At 34.6% G+C, this 24,677-nt stretch overlaps 3 protein-coding genes and 1 pseudogene across 9 annotated transcripts; 2 read left to right on the forward strand and 2 right to left on the reverse strand.

Annotated features, from left to right (window-relative positions):
- Window positions 1-4,709: 4,709 nt before the first annotated feature.
- On the forward strand, window positions 4,710-5,475 carry LOC117618214 (ethylene-responsive transcription factor 2-like). The gene has a single exon (XM_034347817.1). It carries the CDS (start codon window positions 4,750-4,752, stop codon window positions 5,473-5,475), a length of 726 nt encoding a protein of 241 aa, XP_034203708.1. The 5' UTR covers window positions 4,710-4,749.
- Window positions 5,476-6,746: 1,271 nt separating this feature from the next.
- Window positions 6,747-7,406, reverse strand: LOC117618215 (ethylene-responsive transcription factor 13-like). Its single transcript, XM_034347818.1, has one exon. The coding sequence runs from the start codon at window positions 7,404-7,406 to the stop codon at window positions 6,747-6,749; it is 660 nt and encodes a 219-aa protein (XP_034203709.1).
- A 1,721-nt stretch (window positions 7,407-9,127) lies between these two features.
- Window positions 9,128-15,472, reverse strand: LOC117619380 (COP9 signalosome complex subunit 7-like). Of its 7 annotated transcripts, none has more exons than XM_034349313.1 (9): window positions 15,054-15,472; window positions 14,528-14,603; window positions 13,466-13,554; window positions 12,702-12,791; window positions 11,726-11,770; window positions 11,532-11,602; window positions 11,058-11,196; window positions 10,633-10,721; window positions 9,128-9,586 (listed from the first exon to the last, which is right to left on the reverse strand). In XM_034349313.1, the coding sequence occupies exons 1-9, from the start codon at window positions 15,210-15,212 to the stop codon at window positions 9,379-9,381; spliced, it is 966 nt and encodes a 321-aa protein (XP_034205204.1). In that variant the 5' UTR covers window positions 15,213-15,472; the 3' UTR covers window positions 9,128-9,378. The 7 variants fall into 7 exon arrangements, with proteins under 7 accessions (XP_034205204.1, XP_034205205.1, XP_034205209.1 ...); XM_034349318.1 differs by having other exon boundaries at window positions 9,475-9,586; window positions 10,633-10,738; XM_034349316.1 differs by having other exon boundaries at window positions 9,475-9,586; window positions 10,633-10,741.
- A 4,239-nt stretch (window positions 15,473-19,711) lies between these two features.
- Window positions 19,712-23,595, forward strand: LOC117618216 (annotated as a pseudogene).
- The last annotated feature ends 1,082 nt before the right edge of the window (window positions 23,596-24,677 follow it).

The following is a 24,677-nucleotide window of genomic DNA, read 5'->3' on the forward strand; positions in this document are numbered from 1 at the left end:
TCGAATCTAAAACTACTATTCAACAAGTTAAGATCATTTTGTTGACAAACATCCCCTCATAATTCTTCTTTACAGCCTCACTCGATTTTTGCCGTATCAACACATGAGCTTTAAACTCGAAAGCTTTTTGTCTTTAAGCCCATGAAATTCCTCAAACTTTTACGAAAATTCTAATAACAGCTTTCCTTTCTTCACGTTAAAATTTTATATAAATCTATCCAATCAGCTATCTCATTAATTGAAGATCACAGAAATTTGGAAATTGCATAGATAAGTTTTACTTAAGTCATGGAGGCTTTTCCTCTTCACTTTCTGTATCCTCCTGTAAATTTATTCCGTCGTCACTGTCACATCTCTCCCATTCTTGATCTACATCCATGGCAAGTCAAAAGGAATAATAAAATAAGTAAATCAATAGCCATCCATCGCTTAATATAACGATTCCGAAACATAAAAAAAAATTATTGTAAATGCATGAGACAAGAGTGATTCAGCGCTGCCTAGGATGTGGAATGTCAGCTCTAAACGTCACTTTGGAACAATGGACTTTATTTATTTATATCTAAAGTCAATATAAATATCTTATGTTGCTAGATCTCTTGCAATACACTATTGTATTATTTTGAAAATTTTGCATAGACTTGTTGAAAGCTTAGTAGGTCAAAGCTGGAAGCTAATGGGTTGCTTTGAAATATTTTGAAAGTATAATTTATTTCGTCTCTTCGGATATAAATTTTTTTTGATTAATAGTATTCATAAAAGTAAGTAGCTTTTAGTTTAAGTGGTTGACAATATATATTTTTTCTTTTTTGAAATTATATGTTCGATCATCTATCCCTTAATATCACTTATATGAGAAGAATAACATTTACAACACACTTATGAAAAATATATATTTATTTACGGATTGTTTTTTGATAATATTCCCGCACGTGCTGAATTTAACATGGTCTCAAATTGGAGAACCTGCCTTACACTTATTTGATGTATGATCATGTATTTGTATTCATGTATAGCCGAAGCACATAGTTATATTTTCAAATATTATGGACCAAGTAAAAGAAAAAATAACTAAAATTACTTTCCTTTGAGTGGTAAATTTTGGGGGCGGGGAGGAGACTTGAAATTTTCTCCCACATCAGCGTTCAAACATAGAGTGGCACCAAAAGTGAAGTTAAAGCCCGGAGGAGAAGAAAAACTAGTACTATAATTTAATGTTGAAAAAAAAAAAAAAAAAAATAAACGAGAGCATGAATTCCACAAGGTCTATTCCCAATATAGTAAACGATATATCCTGTTTGTTAATATAGAAAATACTACCAATCAAACGCGACTCTGACTTCAACGTTTTTGGTATACAAAACACAACCAATCAATTCTTTATTGCACGATAGTTGCTCTATACTTTTGTTTGCTCATCAATAACTATTATCGCTTATTCTAAATAATAATAATAAAGAAAATTTAAAAAGAAAATGAAAATGAAAAAAAAGAACACAAGCAATTACTTGGTCAAAAAAAGTCTTCATGAAGAATGAATTAGGAAACAGACATAATGGATTGGATGTCATGATATGCAACTTGCTTTTCATGGAAATATTCTCTGACCACATGAAGCATATAATAATCTCTGCCATTCTCTTCATGGCCGCCCGTGCTGCGAGACTTGAGAGAGGAGGCTCACATGTCCACTTGCCCACAAATGCAATTCAATATGAAAAACAACCTTAACCTAGTATTCTAATCCTCATAATTAATGTAAAACGTGAGTATTTACATAAATTATTTCAAAGAAATCATTCGAGTGATAAAGCACTTAGCTTTACACTTACCCCAAGAGTTCAACTGTTAGTTGTATGTGTAAAAATTCTTCATCCTGTATCTGTAGTTTAAACTATCGCTTATACTACAAAATAATAATAATTCTTTTTGTAAGTCACAAAAATTTCCCTAACTACCATAAGATACGAAACTTTATTTTGTGGTAGAAAAAAATCACGTTTCCTTGCGAATCACATTGCTAGTAATTTACTAGATTAGAAAAATACATTGCACAATTTAGTATGAAGGTTAATTTTATATTTGAAAATACGTCAAAAAATTTGTCTGAAACTGATTTAAAAGACAAGTTGTATTTTTAGTTTATATGTGTACGGCAATGAGAAAAGGAGCATAAGTTTCAATCTGAATCAATTTTATAGCAAATATTTAAATTTAAAAAAAAAAAAAAAGCATTTAATTGGTTAGTAAGTACAATGAAAAGGCAACCAATGTAAATAATTTTCTCGTCAAAAAGTCAAAGTTGTAATTGTAAAAGCTAGTACATCTAACCACTCCAACTATGAAGGACCTTTTAATAAAGTATTATTAAAGTTTATAAAATAAAATAAAAACTATGAAGGACCAGGTAGTTTGAATTATATGGAATTTTTCATGGAAGTATATATTAACCGAGTCTAATTAAGGTAACTGGAATCCACCACCACCACCAGTGGGAATTATTATTATTACATAACCTCGATTATTTTAATCCTTGAAAGGACAAAAAATATTTAGACGTAAGCATGCATGCAAGTAGTTGCAAAAGAAATAAAAAAGAATAAAAAAGTCAAAGATCTTTTGGATGAGAGGAAAAAAACCGCAGCTGATGTTGAATAACTTGGAGTTCAACGAAAGGGAGAGAATTTTAAAGAAGAAACAGTGTGTAAAAGGGAGATATTCTAGCATTGGATCATAATTTCAATCTCCCTCCGCACTTATCTCCTTTGCTGGTAAAGAAAACTGTTTTAGTCTAGAAGCTAGCAATGTAGCGAGATGAATGCAGCACCTTTTTCATGTTCGTGTGTGCGCGATACATATATTTCCCTGATATATAAATATGTGGACATGGTTTTTAGCAGTTTGATCTGAGATGATACCTACTAGAACTCCCGATTTGAGATATCCTTTAAAAAATTGTCCATAAAAATGAATTCATGTGAAATCATCTCGAGATTTGTTGATCATGTTTCATTTTAATCTAGCTAATGTGAAATCATGGAAAAACTATCCTTTAATCTTTCTATTTATTTAGTGAAAACTAGTTTCATGACAGGCGCTAGCTCATGTGTGTGTGAACATTGTCAAGAGAGATTTAAGGATTGTTTAAAAATATATTCATAAGTTGCTTTTACTATATATATACTAGTCTCTCGACACACGCTTCTAATTGTTTTTTTTGTTTTATTTTTGTTTTATTGAGAAATTCTAGGATTGCATTAATAATTTAGCAAAAAAAAACCTACTAGTCACAAATGGCCAATACAAACTAGCCATAAATCGCAATTACAATAATGGAGCGATCTAATATCAAAATTAAGATAATATGGGGCTCCTCCAACAATCACGCATGATTGAAAAAACTCTGGCATAGACATCCCAACTAAGAGTGCAAACTCAGAATAACCAAAAATAAATAAAGCTTGAAAAAAATCAAGTCATAACAACACAAATAAAACTCTCACAAAGGAGATGTAGAAAGCTCTCACAAATGAAAAGTGAAAACTACACAGAAAATCCAAAGAGTCTTTGTGACTTATTCTAAACATGGAGAAACTGCAAAAAGGATGGTCGCAGAGATTCGACACCGAAACACAGGTGGAGATCCGACGCCAAGACGCATTCGCCTATAATAAGTGGAGGAAAATTATTACAAAACTAAGACAAACAAGGGAAACCTTATGTCTCTAAAAATTGGGGGAAAGAGGAGAAGGGAGAAAGGGAGAAAGGGAGAGGGGAGGAAAATCAGTGGCTTCCTTCCCCCTCAAAGTGAAAACGGATGTAGAGTATTTTTTTGGAGAGAGAGAGCTAGGGTTTTCGAACATGCTTCTCTCGGTTTTTTATTTATTTATTATTAAAACTTAGCTTTTGTATTTTAGAATTAAAAAGAGTAGCCCTTGGCACATGTTCACACATGTAACAATTTAATTTTTTTGTTGCTTCTATTTTTTACTTTTATCATTTTAGAATTAAAAAAAGAGAAAATAAGTCTAGTTCTATCCCATGAAAATAAGACTTATGTTTCTTATAAAAAATATAAAAAAGGGTTAATTTACCATATTATCTTTATTGGATGAATAGTAAGGTATGTATATATATATATATATATTAAATGATTGCTATAGTTAAAGGTTTTAGATGTTACTATGTGAGTGTTCATACGAATTTGCAAAGTATCACTCATGACCTCATCCATTTCGAGCACAAAACTGCAAGTACATAAATTATATTCACCAAATGTGTTGCCAACTGATGAACTTAATTCCTTTTATTTTATTTTATTTTGTCGTATGCAGCACCATAATTTATTTTTGTACATGCACACAAAAAGATTACGAACGGGCTCAAATTTTATTATTAAACAATGCTTTGGACTCTCGAATATTTCAACCAGTTAACGAAAGCAATATCAAGACAACAAAAACGTGTTAAAAAACACCTTCTTTGAACTTCTTTGAAGCATTCAAAACATGTGATCGAAAATAAACCAGTGAGGTTTCATGGAACCAACCACATCAATATAATAACATAATCATCATTTACAAGCAAGAAGACAGGGCCTCTCTCCCCGCATCTCCATGTATATATAGAAATCCTGATGAGGCTGATATGTCCCAACTTAAAAAACAATCCAGATTTAGAAATCAAACTCATCCATCATCAAACTCTTGAGGGAAAAAAAGAAGCAGATCTACAACTACAACTCAGAAAATGTCAACGGAAAGCATTACAAGTTCCAACTGGGCTCTCTTGGAGTCAATCCGGCAGCATCTACTAGAAGACGATTTCGAAACCCAGGCAACGTTTTTGGCCAGTGTCGCTGAAGATGATGCACCATTGTATGATTGTGCTCCAAGTACTTCAAGCCCTAGCCATGCTCACTTTGGTGTAGAGGGCTGGGGTGACACAATCGCAATCTTGGACCATGATTTGGATAGGTCAAATGATGTCAAGGTGGAGGCGCGTGTAAACCACGCCCCCCCAGGTGGCCGACATTTTCGGGGAGTGAGGAGGCGGCCGTGGGGGAAGTACGCGGCGGAGATTAGGGACCCAAAGAAGAACGGGGCGAGAGTGTGGCTCGGGACCTATGAGACTGCTGAGGATGCCGGCTTGGCTTATGACCGAGCCGCTTTTAAAATGCGTGGCTCCAAGGCTAAGCTTAATTTTCCTCACCTTATTGGCTCACATGATTCGGAGCCCGGTCGTGTGGCTCCCAAGCGTGGCTCGCCGGAGCCATCCTTTTCGTCAGCCACATCGTCGGATGATGGCGGATCCCCGACGCTGAAGAGGAGAAAGAGTGGAGTTGACTCGGCGGCTGAAGCCAAGTTGGAAGAAGCAGCTGAACAGTTTCACGTGTTTCAAGTGGAGTCATTAACACTCGGCGGCCAGCTGTTTGTCGACGAGTTGTACACATATGACGAACTTTTGGCCATCTGAGTACTTGGATTATTCATTTTGGTTTTTTTTTTTAGTTGGACATAATAAAAGTAATTTTTCCGAAACAAAATTGACAATCTTGCATAGTGTATTAGGGTTGGAGAATTAGCAGAGCATCTTTACAAAAGGGAAAGATCGTCAAACTAGCCCAACATATATATCTTTTATCAATGTCCTTCAATTTTGTCCTTTCATCTTTCGTAGCGTTGTTGATTTCTACAGAATTTGAGAACTTGGCTCTTTGATTTGTATTGTATTCCTAAAGGATCATATTTCAATATTTGAAATATGAACACATGTAACATAGAAGATTTGAACACATGTTTCAATATTTGAAATAAAAACCTGCAAATCAACCTGTGTGAATCGTATTTTGACTATAATATGCCTTCAAGAAGTATGGAAAAGTTCTAAAAGACATTCACACTAGGAAAAAAAAGAAGACTAGTTTATATTTGATAAATACGTATTTAAACAAATAAGCCACTGAGTGAAGAAATTGGAAAACAGATATGATGCTCAGTGATTTACTGGATTGTATATGTAAACACATTGGTGGTGCGTTACGTTCATGGAAAACATGACTTGGCGATGGGAAATCTTCCATTTTCCATTTTATGAAAAATGACACAGGAAATCATTTTCCATCAAATTCTTTCCGTGAACCAAACGAACATGTGGTAGCGGAAAGTTCTTCATATACCGAGAGTCACTTGCAATTATTTTTGGGATAGAGCTTAATGAATTGAATTAAACTCAATTGCAATTGTAGTTTGTTTCTTTCAAAATTATAACTCTAGTTTTTTTTTTTTCTATTCTTTTTTATGAGAGTAGTTTAATTACTTGTGTTTATGAACTCAAGTAAAATACTTTCTGAATGAAACCCAAAAGAATTGAAAAATTAGCCCAATAGCACAACCGAAGTGGGCCATTTAGGTGAACTAGTCGCACTTTGTTTTCATGACTTCTCAAATATTAATTCATCAACAAGAAACGAGGATGAACATTTTGCCCTTATATGCTCCCCCACTCAAGATTAGAGTGAGGCCTAAATTTCTTCCTTGTAAAAATAAGGAAAATAGAAATGCAACTCTAGCAGTAGGAACCATTTCTCAGCCACTTAATTATACATGCATTTTCATAACTCATATTAATTTAGGGTAATGATTTTCCCACTCCAATTTTATCCACTTACATTCATTTTTTAGTTATAAAATGAAGTGTAAGTGGATAAAATTGGAGTGGGGAAATCACCACTCTTAATTTATATCTCAAACTGCCAAGTGAATATCAACCCCGGCCTCTCTTAGCTTTGGCTTGGGAGATCCGTTATCCAATGTGTATGCAGACGAGGATGACGAAGAGCATTGGTCAGGCGAGCGGCGCCGCTTAGGGGTCACCCGAACGGGCTCCATGTTACTCGAGCCAATCAAGTGGGGAAAATTTAGCTTGGCTTTACAACCTCGAATCTTAAATGCGGCTCGATCATAAGCCAGCCCCGCATCCTCCGGGGTCTCATAAGTTCCAAGCCACACTCTCGCGCCGTTCTTTGCCGGATCCCTTATCTCCGCCGCGAACTTCCCCCAAGGCCTCCTTCTCACGCCTCTATAATGCCTCTCCTCCCTTGGCGCGTGAACAGCACCCTCCGCCACTTCTTGTTCCTTCAATTGAACCTCGTCGTCGGACACAACACATCCAACGTAATTTACGTCATGCAAAGCTTCGAGCTTGTCCTGCATGGTGTTGTCCACATATTCGGCTTCAAGAGATGATTCCCACCAATTCTCCTTCACGAAAAAGGGGAAAGTCACCGAGACATTATTGCCGCTAAAACTCGTTGCCGGAGGCTCCAAATCATCAAGAAGATGGTGGCGAATGGACTCAAGAAGAGCCAAGTTTGATTCTAGTTCTAAGGTTGTCTCTCCGTACATGTTCCTGAACAATACACGTACTTATGATCGATTGAGTGGGTCGAAGCTCTGAGTTTCTTATGATCGATCGAACGTTGGCACATGTTCGTCACACACAAAAGCTAGCTTTATATGAGCTCATATGGTATCGGAGGCAGCTTCAATGAAGCTTCAAGTTTCATGGCAGTGCGTGAAATAATTAATGCAATCCATGTGTCTTTTTAGTCACGTGCGGAAATTATCTGATACTTAATTAGCACTATATTAGTTTAAAATGAATCTATGCAGTTTAATTAGATTTTGAGAGCATGGTATGTTGGATTCCAGGTACGTTACACACATGGGCATGAATTATTATCATGTATTTAATTCTAAACCCTAGAATCTTGTTGTAGTTGAGATGGGTGATCGATTTTCTTATTTCTCTTTTTGGCTTATATCGTGGATCTAGATTCTTTGTTCTTTGTCTTTTTCTTTGTTATTGCATACTTCAAAGCAAAAAAAATATTGTAGGGTTACGATTGTGAGGATGTGAATCCATGTTGGAAAGTTTGAACCCAATGGTTGTATTAAGAGCTCATAAAGAGTTAGATCTCCCCTCCAATTATCAATTAATTTATCTATGCGTGAAATTCAATAACAACACATACACTACGTGTCACCTGGATTTATAAGAAGTTGACTCACTTGCTTGTCAATGAAATTAAAAACACGATTTACAATTTTACTGATCCAAAAACTATCTTGTATTTTATAAAATTTTATTATTAAATCTTAAGATATACAAGGGAACCCTCGGATCTATTAAATTACGGATCGAATTTATTACACTAAGGATTAGATTACAAGTCAAAGAATGCCAATAAGAATGTACCGAACTTCATTTTTCACAGATTTTCTCTAAGGAATAGTAGTTTTTGTTGTTGTTGCCATTTATAGTTATCTTAGAATTTTGCTTTAAATAGATAGAGGGATTCGATTAAGTAGCTCGCAGTAGATTTTTACTTTCCATAAATATTACTATTTCTAAAATTAAATAAGGTTTTGCTCACGGGGCCTCTGGTCAAAGCCATTTCAAATGTACACTGAGCCAGATGCCACCTTGTTTCAACTTTCCGTTTTCGAAGTCCAGAACTGGGCATTTTCTCTTTTGTTTATTCATTTTTATTTCATAATTGTTATTATATTATAAAATGCATGTGCAATGTTTAAACAAAGAAATTTTTTTTTTCCCTTCTTATACGTACGACAGTATATATATATTTTTTGGGGTCAACTTATGCTAGTATGTTAATAATACATATACGTACAATGACCCTCTGCTATTATCTGTCTTTTAATATTTAAAATATATGGTGTACTCATGGTGTATTTCCTTCAAATTTTACTCAATTCTATATTTCCAACGATCTAGGTGTTAGATTATGTCGGCCAATACACGACAAATTAATTTACATAATTTACAGAGGCACTTAATTTAGGGCTAATTTGACATTATTGTGTTGTGAAAATAATCTCTTTAAATTTGTTGAAAGAGAAATCAGCTATGAAGAAAAGCCGTTTGGCGTTTGATAAACTCTAGAAAATACTCCTTACCTGTCCTCACATAAACCTTTCTAGTACTATATGAAACGTTGTTATAGTTAGGTCCGACCCTGAGCCAGGATAGGAAGTGCGACCGCCCTGAGTCTTGGCTCAAAGGAGGACCGCAAATTAATTTTTGTTGTCATTGTCAGGTCATATTCAACGGTTATATAAATGAAAGAATAGCGGTATGCTCACTTTTATATATATAAAGGGTAATGCTAAGCTTACCACATTTTTATACCACATTGTGTACTACCTCTCTAATAGAAGTGGAGGCCACCAATACCATATGATACACCTCTATTAGAGAGGTGGTACACATTGTGATATGAAAAATGTGATAAGCCTAGCATTTCCATATATAAATATAAAATCTATTTTCGGAGCCGCCCCCGGCCAGCCCTAGTTATAGTATCTCTATCCAGAATTTGTCTAACCAATTATCTCCCCAATGAGTGGCATAACATATGTAACCTTGTGGGGACAATTGTGGGACACCTAGGTGGGGGTGGTGGCTTCCTCGGAGCCTCTTCAACACGGAGTCGCCTTGGTGGTCTTGCAAAATGGCTAAGTTTGACGCACGTATCCTGTTGGCTTGATAAGTACACATGATTCTACAAAACAGATAAGAGTATTGTTCACTATCGAGTAATGGAAAATTGTATCAAAGTACTTGGTACTCTTGTCGCTACACCATATAATGTTAATGGTTGGTGTCTATGCAAAGAAAATAAATGGAAATATTCAATTCAAAATGTCTACTTGGGTGAAATAAAACTTTTTTCTTTTATCAACAGGTTAAATTAAACTTAGAAGCTTGCATGAACGCTTTTACAAGGAAGTTACCTCTGGACTGGGTGCATGCAACTGTCCTAACTCGTACATACAAGAAAACATTCATTCTTGTGCTGCACTTTGCCTATAATAACTAGCATATTTTTACTTGAGATTGAATAATTGAAAAAATATAAAATAAGTATTGAATCAACCAGATTTCCATCGTGTATCTCAACCATCCGTATCCGATCTAACAACAAAGAAACAGGAGCACCCAGAAACAAAGCCACTTAAAAGGGCACTCAAAATCATTACTGGGAAGTTGAACCATTCACCCGCCAATTTTTACCAATATAAGAACCACTGAACTCAAGACACATTGAGAAACAAGAACAATTGTAGTATCTGAATCCATGAACAATGTTAGCCGCACCAATAAATGTGGTTTCATTCTTGTAAACTCAATTGGAATAACAATGGGTTGAAGACAAGCTAAATAACATATGAAATATGAGCCTAAAACAACAAAGCAAAAGGTTTAACATCGGAGAGGTTATGGTCTCCAAAAAGGAAAAATCAACACATCTGGGAAAGCCATGAACAAAAATCAAGCCTACTCAAACTCGCCTAAACACACTCATCCTTTCCACCTCTTAACACTCATCTATATATCGGATGCCGTCTCCTGCATTTCCAAGTCCAAAAGTAGAGTAAAGGCAAATCATATTGACGATCCAAACCAAATATTCAAATAATGCACGTAATAGGTTTTGCAATAAAGGCTCACAAATATTTTATTGTGTGGAACATGGTTAGACCACCTACCCAAAGGACGTGAGGAAGAGAGAGAATCATAATTAAGAAAGTGAGGTATATGCATTACCTCTTTGGTCTACTTCGGTCTTCCTCATAGTCCATCACTCCACCAGGTTCGGAGTAAATCTCCTCGTGCCCCCGGAAGTCAATGTCGGCCTGGTTACAGTGTGGAACTTCTGCCACAACGTAAGTAAGACACATCGACCAATATAACCAATAACTAAACAAAAGACTCTAATAAACACATTGGGAGGTACTGTGTGTGGGGTGAGAACAAAGTACTCGATCATCTAGTGATTATTTAGCTTCAGAGTAGATCATAACAAAAGCCTTGATGTGCACATTTGGTGTAGAGAAACATATCAATAAAATAAAAATCATAAAGTATTCTTTGCTATGGCATGTCCAAATCATCAAATGCAACTTGTCCACTTGATTACGAAAGGCTTATTTGGAGAAGCAATACAAAAAATAAAACTGGATTAAACTGACCTTGTGGGAAGAGGACTTCTTTACTTCTTCCACCCTATCTTCAACCTCTTTTTTGTGTTCCTTGGCCAATTCAGTCATAGTATCAGCCCACTTCATCTTCTCTTGAATCGAGATAAGAAGATTGTTTGAGGTATCCAACCTACGTTTTCATTCACAGAAAATTTAGACGATTCTATTAGTTTTTTTTATCTAGAGAAGAAACTTCATAAATCATAAACTCAGCAGCAAAAAATCAGAACACATTACTTCATTAGACATGGGACCATGTTTTTCAGTTTTTTGGTTTTTTTCTGAATCTTCATTGGAAAACTTGTTAGCAAATTGGTAAAAGATGCTCCATGGCATGAGATTTACACCTCACAGTCATGAAACTTTCACACAATCAGGGAAAAACATTAATGTTTTGAGATCATAATGCACATGCCAAGAGAGGTAGAGAAACTACACCAATGCCATCAAAATCAGAGATGTTACCAGTTTGACAGTGTGTGTATCATACTCCCAAGTTGTCCGGGTCTGGGGTCTCTCCCTGCAGCAAACTGGACCTGCTTTCACAAGATTGAATACCTAAAGGGAATGAGCAGAAACCAAAGAGAAGAAAGAGGAAAGCGAAAACAAGGAGAAAAAAATTCCAATAATTTAAAGCAAAGGCTGTATAAAGCTCAAACCTCAAAGCACTTCCGCAGCTGGTCAAGCTTTCCTCTTACTATGCCCTAAAAGAAAACAAACCTAAAAATCACCACACATGTCCTCCATAATAAAATAGTATATATAACATTACATATATATCTTTAAAAGGTTATCTACACAACCAAGAAAGTAGGAACCTAGTTAATAATTTAAAAGATACTATATTAAAATAGACAAAAGGAAAAGATTATATCCATTGATTCCATTCCATCATTCATGCATGATTACTCATTAGTTTGTTACAAATAGCTACTAGCTAGAAAATCAACTTTGTCGCAGAACAATCATTAAAGAAGCTGCTGTTTATTTCACGTTTAACCCTTAACCTTTTAAAGTAATATTCAGACCATCAGTTTTTTAAATAATTTGATTTTTTTTTTAAAAACCTCAGACACCCCCCCTTTTTTTAGGAGAAAAAATCACAAAAGAACGCCTCTTGCACCCAAATGCGTACGTAGACAACGCATGTCGCACTATATCCAAAGGTCAAACTTACAAAAATGTCAACGGAATACTCCAAATCTGTATCCGACAAGTGTCAAGGTGTATTGGGGGGCATCAGGGCTATATCCATATCGGATACTCTGCACCTGCAATATTTGGAATATCCGTGCTTCATCGACCAAAACTAACATTAACAACTTTCAGATATTGCTGTCCAATATTCAAAAGAATATTCTTACACAAGCGAGAACACATTTTATTTCAATGGTTGTAGGCATAATCAAATAATCATCCGCCCATATGCACACACCGAGACAGATTGGCAGAAAGACAAGGGAGAATAGTGTTTCTCCAACACATTTGATTTCAATTCTTTCACTTGGACTGTATTTGAATGATAATTCGTTAAAAGTTATGATTATTCATTCTACATCCTTCAGTAGAGACGCTTTGTCCATGTTTCAATATAGTATGGAAAAAAAAGAGGTAGCAGGATGAAAGAAGAATTACCGCATACATGCACTCATTAATGAGAAAATCCTCGAGCTCACGTACATTTATAACATCTAACTCCTGCATTAGTTGATCATATGGTAGTACCTGCAAAGGCTTTCAAGAATACTTAAGAAAATTGAATACACAATAGTGACCCAGAAAATCCCCGAGTGTAGCTGAATGAGGGAAAAAAAACACATGCTTGATGCATCAGTATTTGATTCATAACAATAACAGGAATGGGATAAATTTCACTATCTAATGTAGTGCTACCTTACATACTAAAAGTTATAGAAGAATTTATCCATGATAAGGCCTTTAGCTCATGATCTGATCAATTACTAGAGTCGGGCATCAGATGACTAAGATAGGTAACACTGCTATTTTTCGGGATTTAGACCAAATAAGCTTCCGGCATTCCGCTTCAATTAACTTTTCAAATCTGAGTTTCCGGTATTTTAACAGGCACCATAATCTATTACAATAAGAATTCAATTTTAAGCAGTGGCGGTATTCGTAACTGCAGTCAATTTGCTCCAAGTGCAATTAAGACAAATTTATGTCCGAAGGACTTGTCCAAAAGTGATGCATTTTTCACTATATCCTTTCATTTTTTATTTAGGATGACATTTGTTAAGCATGGAGAACATAAAGTACCAGAAGTGACACACTCCACATAATCACATTGAACCATATAGCCTTAACCATTACTACACATTCAGAGATGTAAATCACCAACAACTTTTGAAAAATAAGAGGATAACGCATTTGAATCATGCCTTGTTTGTCTCAGCTAGTGTAAGAACAGTGAGCTGCTTCAGCTTTAGGACTTGATCAGGGACCAAATGGGGAAGACGACTGGCATCACCTACAATTGAACTATGTTTCAGTTTCTTAAATTCATCACAATAAGCCATAGAGAAGCTTACATAATTTTTTCACAAAAACTCACAGAAATTTAAGGGAAGTAGTTCTCTAAAATAAAAAAAATTAACCATAAGGAAAAAAAAAACATAAGAAAAGAGAACAATGGATTTAATAATGTTATGGAGTTGATGACAGAGGCAATGCTGCATAAAATTATAGCTGTGTTCCCTTTTAAAATGGTCAACAGTTAACAGATGATTTCTTAAGACATTATATCCTCCGAAATTTTGGAAATTATTATAGTGGAAATGAAAACGATTAAATGTTATGGAGTGGTATCATTTCCGCCAAACTCCAGGGACATTAAAACAAACAGTAGTAGTTTTTTAATATAAAAAATTAAAGATAATGAAGATAAAGTTCTTTTTTTTCTTTTGTATTTTTTAACCTTTTTTTTTTTTTTTTTCCACACTTGTAGTTATAGATGCTGCATATGTTTTGAATAATAAAACCATTTAACATTCAAATATATGCAACTTGAAATATCACTGTGGACCCCGAAAACTTGCACTAAAAATACAACTACCCACCAAGAAAAAGAAGAAAACAAATAGAAGGAAAAGGAAAATCCAACAACAATAAACAATTTCGTCTACATATGTACATCTACATGCATATATATTGAACTTCAGGTGCAGACTACGCCATGCCAACAGACCGTTCCAATGGCGGCTCAATTTTTGGGTTATCTTTTTCTGATTTTTGTTTCCATGTTGCAACAGGGTTTAACACTTAAGGGTGTAAGTTAGTTTTTAACATTTAGAGTTTAGGGCGTTTGATATTGTATCAGAAATAGAAGCAGAAAAGAAACATTAATTTAGTTGGTGCAAGAAGGCCAAAGCAATTAAACCAACAGCTAGAGATTCACTAATGAGAAAATGGACCAAAAGATGAAGCAAGTTTTGCACGCTCACTTTTGTAGTCACTCCATGTTCCTTGTGAAAACAAGCGAAGCACATCCAGGTTCACAGAAGTTTCTGTTCCTTCAAGCTGCAAATATTACAGAGTCAAAAGAACTATTCCTACAATGACATTCGTAGCATGAAAACCCAATAACAATAATAAACAATTTAATTTTCTCTTTGGCTACACCAAAATTCTGATTTAGACATTTTTTGTTCATAAACAATGACCTAACTCCTAAAACAACAGAACCCTTCTCTCAACCAAAACAAGAATAACATTTCTGTTTAGCTAAGCACAACATCCCAAATAATTAAAAATTAAAATTTTACCACATCATATTCCACCACATCCATTGGCCATCATTAATTGGGTAAAAAAAAAAAAAAAAAAAAACCCAGTTGTAGCAGTGAGGATATCACCTCCTATTTCCTAACTTAACATTCAAATTCTCCTTTCATTCTTAGTTTCTACCACCACAGAGCAGAAAAGGAAAATTCACAACAAAACAGAGAAGGAAAGAAAAAGAAAAGAAACCTGAAGAACATTAGGAACGGCGAGAATCTCGGAGAAGGCGAAGAGAGAAGGGTGCGAGGTGGCTTCGACGACGAGGGAGCCGAGGGCAGAGCCTTCGAGGGACGAGGCTTGCTTGACGAAGTGATCGATGATCTCTTCTTGCTTTTGCTCAATGTCCATCTTTAGAGCACAGAAGTAGGATCCGCAATAATGGGAAAAAAAAAAAAACAAAATTTTAATGGAAAGAAGACGGTGAAAAGTTCAACAGTGGAAAGTTAGGTTTTCGGTGGGTCTGAATTTCGGGGAAGAGATTGGGACAGAGAGAGAGAGGGGTTTTGGAGTGAGGAAATTGGGAAACAGTGGTGTTTGGGGGAAGAGAGAGAGAGAGACAGAGAGAGGATCTCTGAGGAACCACCCCCAATAAAAGCTGCTGAGACTGATTCTGTTTGAAGCTATGATTGATTTTTTTTTCTTTCACTGAAGATTGCTCGGTTAGGCCATCTCCAACGCTGCAGGGGACCAAACTCAAAAATTGGGTTTTCAGCCCAAAAACAAAAAACACCCTTGCGTGAGCCCAAATTTGAGAAATGCAAAAGTTTGGTCGAAATTTCAGCCCACAAACCAGATGGACTAGAAATTTGTAGAGCCCAATTTTTGCAAGCCACTGGACCTCTCGGCTGGTCAGGCAGTGCCGACGCCAAGGGTGGACCTGCCTGCGTGCTATCCTCTAATCTGACAGCCTAGATTTAATCTACGTAATTGTAACAGTAAAAAATTTCAATCATACGGCCAATATTTGTGTAAGCTTCTTTTCCTTTTCATTCCTACTTGAAAACAACTATTTTCTGTTTTTCTAAAAATGAATGAATTGTAGACGATTGTGAAATTGTACAAGTTCCGGTATAACAAAATATAATATTCTATCAAATTCACTATTTATATATTTATTTTCTTTTTTCTGTTTTATTTTATTTTTAGAATTAAAAAAATATAACAAGGGTAGTTATGTTACATAAAAATATGACCTATTATCTAATTTTGTTTTTATTTTTATTTTTTAAATATGAAAAATGTGAATTTACCATATTATCGTCATTTAATTAATAATTTTAATTCTTAATATTTGAATTAACCAAGGACATTTTCTGGTATTTTGAATGTTTCACCATTCTTTGTCTTTTGCTTTATATATATAGATAAATTTAAAAAGTTTGTGATTTTAGCCTAAAAATTGTGCCCACCAATACAATTGGTCACATCTATTTAGAGAGGTGATACACAATGTGGTATAAAAAAATAGTAAGTCTAGAATTTTCTGATTTTTTAATATCAAAACGACCTATATTTGCACTTCAAAATAATGATCATGTACTTCTTTCTTATAAATATATGATAATTATTTTTGGAGTACCAGTAACTGCTCTCTTATTTCAAGTAACTAATCAGATAAGGGTGTAGACTCCATACCCTAACACTGCGAGGTGTTATAAGCACATATTTTCTTTATGAAATGAAGATACCCTCCTTGAATAAGCCACTTCAATCCCAAGAAAATATCTTAGGATACCCAAGTCTTTGTTTTGTTTTGTTTTTTTTTCTTTTTCATTGGAGTGTTTACTGGCTCACAAGCTAGCATCCATGTCTTTGTTAAAAGATCAAGCACATACTTTCTTTTTGAAACGAAGATCTTTTGCTAAACCTACTTCAATCCCAAGAAAATATCTTAGGATACCAAAGTCTTTGATTTCAAATTCTTTAGCCAAATGAACTTTCAATCTCTTGATTTCTTCAGGGTCATTCCCTATCATTTCAATGTCATTCCCTATCATTTCAATGTCGTGAACATAAACAATGATGATAAATTTTTTATCCTTTTCAAAATGTCGAAAAAATAATGTATTATCTGCTTGACTTGGATGATATCCATTTAAATGAGGAACGGCACGGCACGAGCACGAATATTAATGGACTGTACTTGACACAACACTAAAACTTCGCTCGAGTCGAAATAAAAAAATAGGTCAGTACTTGACACAACACTAAAACTTCGGCCGAGTCGGAATAAAAAAATATGTCTGTACTTGACACAACACTAAAACTTCGGCCGAGCCGGAATAAAAAAATAGGTCTAATGAACCAGGCCAGCCCATGGCCCGAGCCTGCTTCAAGCACGGCCCGAGCCCAAGCCTGCTTCAAGCCCAGCCCACTTAACTTTTTTTTTTCTTTCTCAAAAGTCAAAATGTAAATTAATAAATGAAAATAACTACAAATTAATTAAACAACATTGGACTTAATATATAATCAGTACATATGACATATACACTTGTCTTATAATCAAAGTAAGACATTTTTTTACATATAAAATAATAAGTTGTTTAAAGATGAAAAGTTGAAGTGAACTTTATGGAGTTTGACACTTTTTGCCCTCCGCCAATTCATATTGTTTGGATGTTAAAATAGTTCATCATTTCTTGCCTATACTTATATTTTTAATGTTTATAATGTGAATTATCTAGTGGGAAAAAAAATAAAGTGAAAAAAAATTCAAATTAAATGGGTTGGTTCTTTGGCCAGAATATGGCACGAGCACGAGCACAGGCAGGGCATGTGCCCGGCCCAGCCCGTTTCAATATGGACATGGACTTTGGGCCGGGCCGGGCCGGGATCAATGATTTTACTAAATCAGACGGCACAGCACGACCCGATAAATTAAATGGGTCAGCCCATCCCGTTTGACACCTCTACCTAGGGGATTGCTTCAAGACATATAATGCTTTCCTTAATTTGCACACCTTCCCTCTAATGTGTTCATCGTAACCTAGAGAAGTGTCCATGCACACCTCTTCATATAAATCACCATGAAGGAAAATATTCTTGACATCAAATTGTTGAAGGGTCCACTTCAAGTTAGTTGCTAATGATAAGAGAACATGAATAATGTTCATTTTAGCAACTTGAGCAAACGTTTCGTGACGTCATAAGTCTGTATGTATCATGTTGCTACCAATCTAACCTTATACATGTCAATTGAGCCATAAACCTTATGTTTTATGGTGAACATACACTTGAAACCAACAACTTTCTTCCTTCTTGGTATCTCCACTAATTCCGAAGTAGATTATTTTGAAGAGCTCTCAATATTCTTTAACCATTGCCTTTTTTTCCCCCTAGGTTGTCAAGTGCTTCATGTAAAGTTTTTGGAATAAATACAGAGGACAACTTATGGGAAAACCGTTTAAAAGATAGTGAGAGTTGATAAGAAGACATAAAACTGAAAATATGATATTTATATGTTGATGGAAAAGCACACTGGGATCTTCTGAAGACAATTAGAAAATCTAAATCATCAAATGAATTAGGATAAGTTTGAAGATTATGATAAACATGAGAAAGCGTAAACTAAATAGATTATACATCAGGATTACTTGTCTCGAGAGCATATAGCTAGTCATGTTGCTCGATAGGTGTCTTTTTTCATTTATATGCGGAACGAAATGGTGACATACAATGTCCTGTCAGAAAAGATTCAATAAAGTACTTTCGATATTTGGTTTTTCTATATTTATATCACTTAAATGTATGTTATGTGTTTTGTTCTCCATATCTAATATAACATCCCAAGATTTCTCTTGGCTAGTCATGGTCTCCTCTTGGAGGGAAGTGTAGGCAAGAGAATCAGAGAAATCAGCTAGGTTTTTATTAAAGGAAACATCTATAGAAACAAAATATTTTTTGGTGAATGATGAAAACACTTATAATTTTTTTGAGTGAGGGATTACCTCAAAGAAATCACATTTGAGAGCTTGAAGGTCAAGCTTACCTTTGTTAGTTTTATGAATATGAACATAACACAAAGACTTGAGGTGGAAGTTGATTAAGAGTTGGTAGGGAACAAGATGACGGAACACTTGGAAAGTGTTTTAAATTGCATAAAAAGAAAAGTCATCCTATTTGTGAGGTGAGCATAAATAAGAATGACATCTCCCTAAAAGGATTTGGGAACCTAGATGGAAATAAGCAAAGAACATGTAATGTCAACAAGATGACCATTTTACCGCTTGGCTACTCCATTTTGTTGGGGGGTATAATTGCAAGATATTTGATGAACAATCCCATCACTTAAAAATAAGATTGAAGACTAAAATTTATGTGCTTCCACTATCATCTAAGTGGAAGACTTTGATAGAAAGTTGTATTGGGTGCGAGTTATGCGATGAAATAACTTAAAAAATACAAAATACGTCACTTTTGTCTTTCATCAAATAAACCTACCTAACTTGTGAAATTCAACAATAAAAGTAACAAACCATTTTGATCTGGAGATATTAGTGACACAAGAAGGACACCAAGCATAACAATAGATAATAGAAAAAGCAATGACACTTTGATGAAGACTTATTGGAAAATGAACACAATGGTGTTTAACAAGTTCACAAGTCTCGCAATGAACTAGAAACAACAAAATTAAAATGCATGATGGAAATCATTTATGTAGATAATGATATGATGGATGTCCAAGACGTTTATGTCATAACCAAATGGTATCCCATTATGAACTACAAGCAGATTCGATGCCGTAACTAAATGGTATCCTATGATGAACTACGAGCAGACTCTAATGCTATATTCGAGGCTACAATATGGTATACATATGTATAACTAATAAGTACGACACGAAGATGGATACCAAGCTACCCATCCTTAGCAAGTGAAACATCCTGATCACCATCGCCTTGCCTTATGTCAACAATGTCCCTCACCTCGGCAATGTTATTGGTTGTATTTATCTACTCCTTATTTTGTTTCCTTCTAATTTTTCAGGAACCAAACATATTCTCGAAATTAATTCATGTATTCTGAGATCATTTTAATTGATGTATTCTTTTTGTTGTGTTGGCTAGGTGTGTTGAGTGCCGATGTCTTTGCAGCTACTGTCATCTTCAAGGCTACAATATAGTATATGTATGTGGAACTAAAGAGTATGGCACAACAATGGAGACCAAAGCTATGGAAGAGAAGTGTAGACCCCAATAGGTTTATGACACGTAAATTTTTGAAAAAAAATTATATAATTTGATAAACTTAACTTCTATTTATTGTGTACGTTTTATTGAAATTTATTTCAAATGGTTATATTCTTGTTGGGGTCATCATTAAGCCCGTGAGCCCATGGACTGATGGGGGCCTGTCCGGCCCATCGAGAAAAAGCCCGACCCGACCCGTTGTTGAGTGGGCCAGGCTTGGACTTGGGTGTCTAAAGCCTAGCCTGGCCCATAGGCTCGGCCCATTTGAGCCTAAGAAAGACCGGCTCGCCCATAAAAACCCAGCCCACAGGCTCACATACATATAAATATATATATATATATATATATATATATATATATAAAAACCCAAGTTAAATGAAATGTGGAGAAAATTATTATCTATTATCGTTGTAAGAACTATAAAAAATGAAATATGAGATAAAATATGATTTTATTAATATGGGGTTGTTTAACTATATCTTTATATTTATGGGGAAAAAAACTACGAACTTATGAATAAAGAAAAAAAGGGAGACATAAACATACAGACAAATGTAAATAGAGAACTATGAAAAAAAAAAAAAAAAAAAGGAAACATAAAAACACACCAAAACATATTAAGAAAAAAAAATGAATTGACAAAAAAATACATATTAAAAAATGGATAAAATAAACTAGGCCAATTTAGGCCCGGCCTGTTAGGCATAACTCGGCCCAACCTGATGGGCTTTTTCAAGTCCGGCCCATGGGCTAGGCTTGGGCTTTGAATTAAAAAAAAAAAAAAAAACCTTGCCCGGCCCGGCCCATTGACGAGGTCTATATTCTTGTAGATATCATGCAATTCATAGGGAGGTTTATAAGTGGTTTAATATATGCTTTGACAAATTTGGGTGCACATCGGCACCACAACAAACAGAAGTATACCAAACGATTTTCAAAAAGTCGTTGGAGAATGAATGACTTTTAGAGAACACAATGCAATAGGTAGCATTCACTGGCTTGTAATTGTGTCCATTTTTTTTAATTTTATTGGTTTAGTCAGTACTTTGATGACATGTTTATGTTCATACATTGTGATTGCGTTATATCTTTAAAGTGTATTTCTATAATTTATTTTAACTTGAATTTGTACTATAATTCAACTTTACTTTGACTCATGCAAATGGTTCTTAGCCGACACACTTGTGGATGGACATGCCTAATTCAAGGGTGTGACTATGCTTCTGCATGAAAGGATCAAAATGAAAAATTGTGGAAAGCTTTTGAATCCAACATAAATGAAAGATCCTGAATGCAAGGTACATATTTTCTCATATCCTTCGTGAAGGTAACTTTTTAGTACGATAATTCAACTTCATTGTGCCACATGCAAATGGTTCTTACCTGACATGCTTGGGGAAGGGACATGCAGGACTTAAAGCTTTGCCTATACTTTTGCAAGAGGAGATCAATGTGAAAAATGCGGAGAGCTTTTGAATGCAACAGAACTAAAAGATCCAAAATGCATTTTTCATATTCATTATTAGTATAAAATAAATTTCCATGTGTTTATGTACGTTACGCACATATGTAACTCAATTGAAAGAAAAGCAAGAAACTTCAGTATGTAAAGTTTCCAACACGAGAGTGTGTCATGAATTCCTCATTCGATTAAAATACGCAAGTCATGTTCTCGCATATAAATTCCTCATTCGATTAAAATATTCAAGTCATGTTCTCGCATATCAATTCTTCATTCGATTAAAATACGCAAGTCATGTTCTCGCATATAAATTCCTCATTCGATTAAAATATTCAAGTCATGTTCTCGCATATCAATTCTTCATTCGATTAAAATACGCAAGTCATGTTCTCGCATATAAATTCCTCATTCGATTAAATATTCAAGTCATGTTCTCGCATATAAATTCTTCATTCGATTAAAATACTCAAGTCATGTTCTCGCATATAAATTCCTCATTTGATTAAAATACTCAAGTTATTTTTTGAAACCCTCGTAACTTTTTCCTCATTTTCTACAAAATAAGTTAATAAGTAAGAGTTTGTGTGAGTAACTTTTTTCCTCAAATATGACATTAAATAGATAAAAACATGATGTTGTTACACCACTATTTCTTATTTTTTTCCCATTACAAGCAGGTTTGTAAGACAACTCCACAGATTCGTGATACAAACCACTTGTTTTAGGGACTCCCTTTGCTCAAGGATAAATTGAAAGAGTACATTAATAAAACATCAGTGGTTGGGTCTTGGAGGCAAAATGTCATTCAAACAACAAATGCATTTCTTAATGAGGGGCTTAATCAACGATATATTACGAGGGATATGAAGGGGGGAGTTCTAGTTCCACATAATAACTTCAAGGATAAGAAGATGTGTAAAACAATAGAACGAATTCGCTATAAAAATCATAAAAGAACTCGCTTTGATTAAGGATAAATTGGAAGAGTATATCAATATAACATCAATTTGGGGATTCAAGTTCGACATGATTACTTCGAGGATAAGGTTAATACTATACATTTAAGTTATGCTAATTCTACTACATTTTGATAATGATTTTAAAAAAAAAAATTTACATTTGTTCTAACTCTGCTACTGGTAGGTTTTCTATATATGGTTTGATGCTCCGATGGATATATTGCTATTACTAAATGCTACATTGATGATTGGGAGAAGTGGTGGAAGAATTATGAGAATGTGGACTGTATAAGTTTATGGGCAAGGATAATGTGTCATACCATACAGTATATGTCCTATTCGAAATACACCTCGCCAAGTACAATTTGGTAATTGCATTTACTAAATATCCTTAGCATAGTTGTATAGTTGTAGATTTTGAGCGATTGTTTAAGGAATTGCCATCATTTATTGCCCATTACTATATTATTGGAAATCATACTCTATATGATCGTGAAACTGTAAGTTTGAAATCATAATTTTTTTTTGGAGAGGTTAATGTTCTAATTCATTAATATTCCTATTCGAATCTATCATCCCAAGTTCCACAATAATCAAGGGAGCATAGGTGACGTGAGAGCATACTTTTTGTCATAGTCAAGTTTTCATTTTTGTGAATAATTTCACTTGTATAAGAATTTCATACTTATAAAAATAATCGATTCAACCGTGCCTATTTTATCTTTTAGGTGATGTTTTCATTAACACATGTTGGACCTAGTGAAAATTGGACTTTGATGAAAACTATTAGTGTTATTGAGTACTTAAAGTATAAAGTAGGTTGGTTGTCTATTTAGTAATGCTTTAGCCACAATCTAGTTATGATCAGTAATTATGCATAATTTAAATTTGAATGTTTATAACTGTTTAATAAAATTATGGATGCATGATTCTAGAACACCTTATTCATGAAAGCTCAAAGTTTTTGCCTTTGTGCAATACGTACTATAGGTGATCTAATTTTGATGGTTTTTACAAGAAAGTTTTCTACGAGTAAATGTATATGGCATTTTTGAAACGATGCAAAAGATACAAACATTCATGTTGAAAATATAGAGTTACTAGTTATTAAATGTTAAGATGGTTGAGCTCGCTTAACCCTCCAAATCAGATCCCTCAAAGCATCTTTTAGCATTGACCATATCTGAGCTCGAAGCATCTTAAAGCACAGAGCATAGCATAGCACAAAGCCTTGCCAAGCATGTATCATTGTCGAGTACCATACATCACCGAATCATGTTGTAAAATGAGTCAGCCGAGGTGGCAAAAGGGTTAGCACATTCCTTACCCAATCATGGATGTTTTGGGCCTTAATGGTATAATAGGCCCGACTAGGACCGATTTATCTTAAATAGGCTAAGTCCAAGCCCTACTTAAGGGTGAAGAATTTTTAAGCCTATAAGTAGTTTAATAACCATAAAAATTAAGGCTCATGCCCTATCATTCATAGAACGGGCCGGAAATATCCTTGCCATAATACAAAGTTTGGCCAACCCATAGCCCAAAAAAAAGATTAGACTTGGGACATTTTTACAAACCTATCTTTTATGCCCCAATTCAAGAATAAGGAATATTCTCGAATCAGGGTGTGAGTCATGATGGTATTAGAGCCCATGTATTATATTTTTTGCGTAGAACTTATGAAGTTGTGCAAAGAAACTGGAAATAGGCTTGAATTTTGGAGTTGTAACAATATAGGTTTTGAGGGTCTCCACAGATTTTCGAGGAAAAATCCAATGATCGTTAGTACACAAGTATGTTTAAAATTGAAAGGGTAATTCGGTAATCTAACTAGTCAGACACGAGGTAGAGTTTCCTGATTTCTCGATGATTGGGCCATGTCATTTTTAATCTTGATTCTTATATATAATACTATAAATATGAATATTATTGTTGTTTTGTTCAGTGAATATTATTTGATGTTCGATGAAATATTATTTTATGTTTGGTGAATATTATAATTCATGTGATTAAACTTGAAATATTAGTCCTTGAATATTATTTGATGTTGGGTGAATATTATTATTCATGTGATTAAACTTGAAATATAATTGTTATCATTTGTATTATTATTCCGCATAGATAAATGATGAGATGCATTACATATGCATCATAACTACGGTTGTGTTTTGGATTTGTGTTAGGGTCGAGGTATATCTAA

Source organism: Prunus dulcis, chromosome 2, assembly GCF_902201215.1.
Source record: "Prunus dulcis chromosome 2, ALMONDv2, whole genome shotgun sequence".
Taxonomy (NCBI): domain Eukaryota; kingdom Viridiplantae; phylum Streptophyta; class Magnoliopsida; order Rosales; family Rosaceae; genus Prunus; species Prunus dulcis.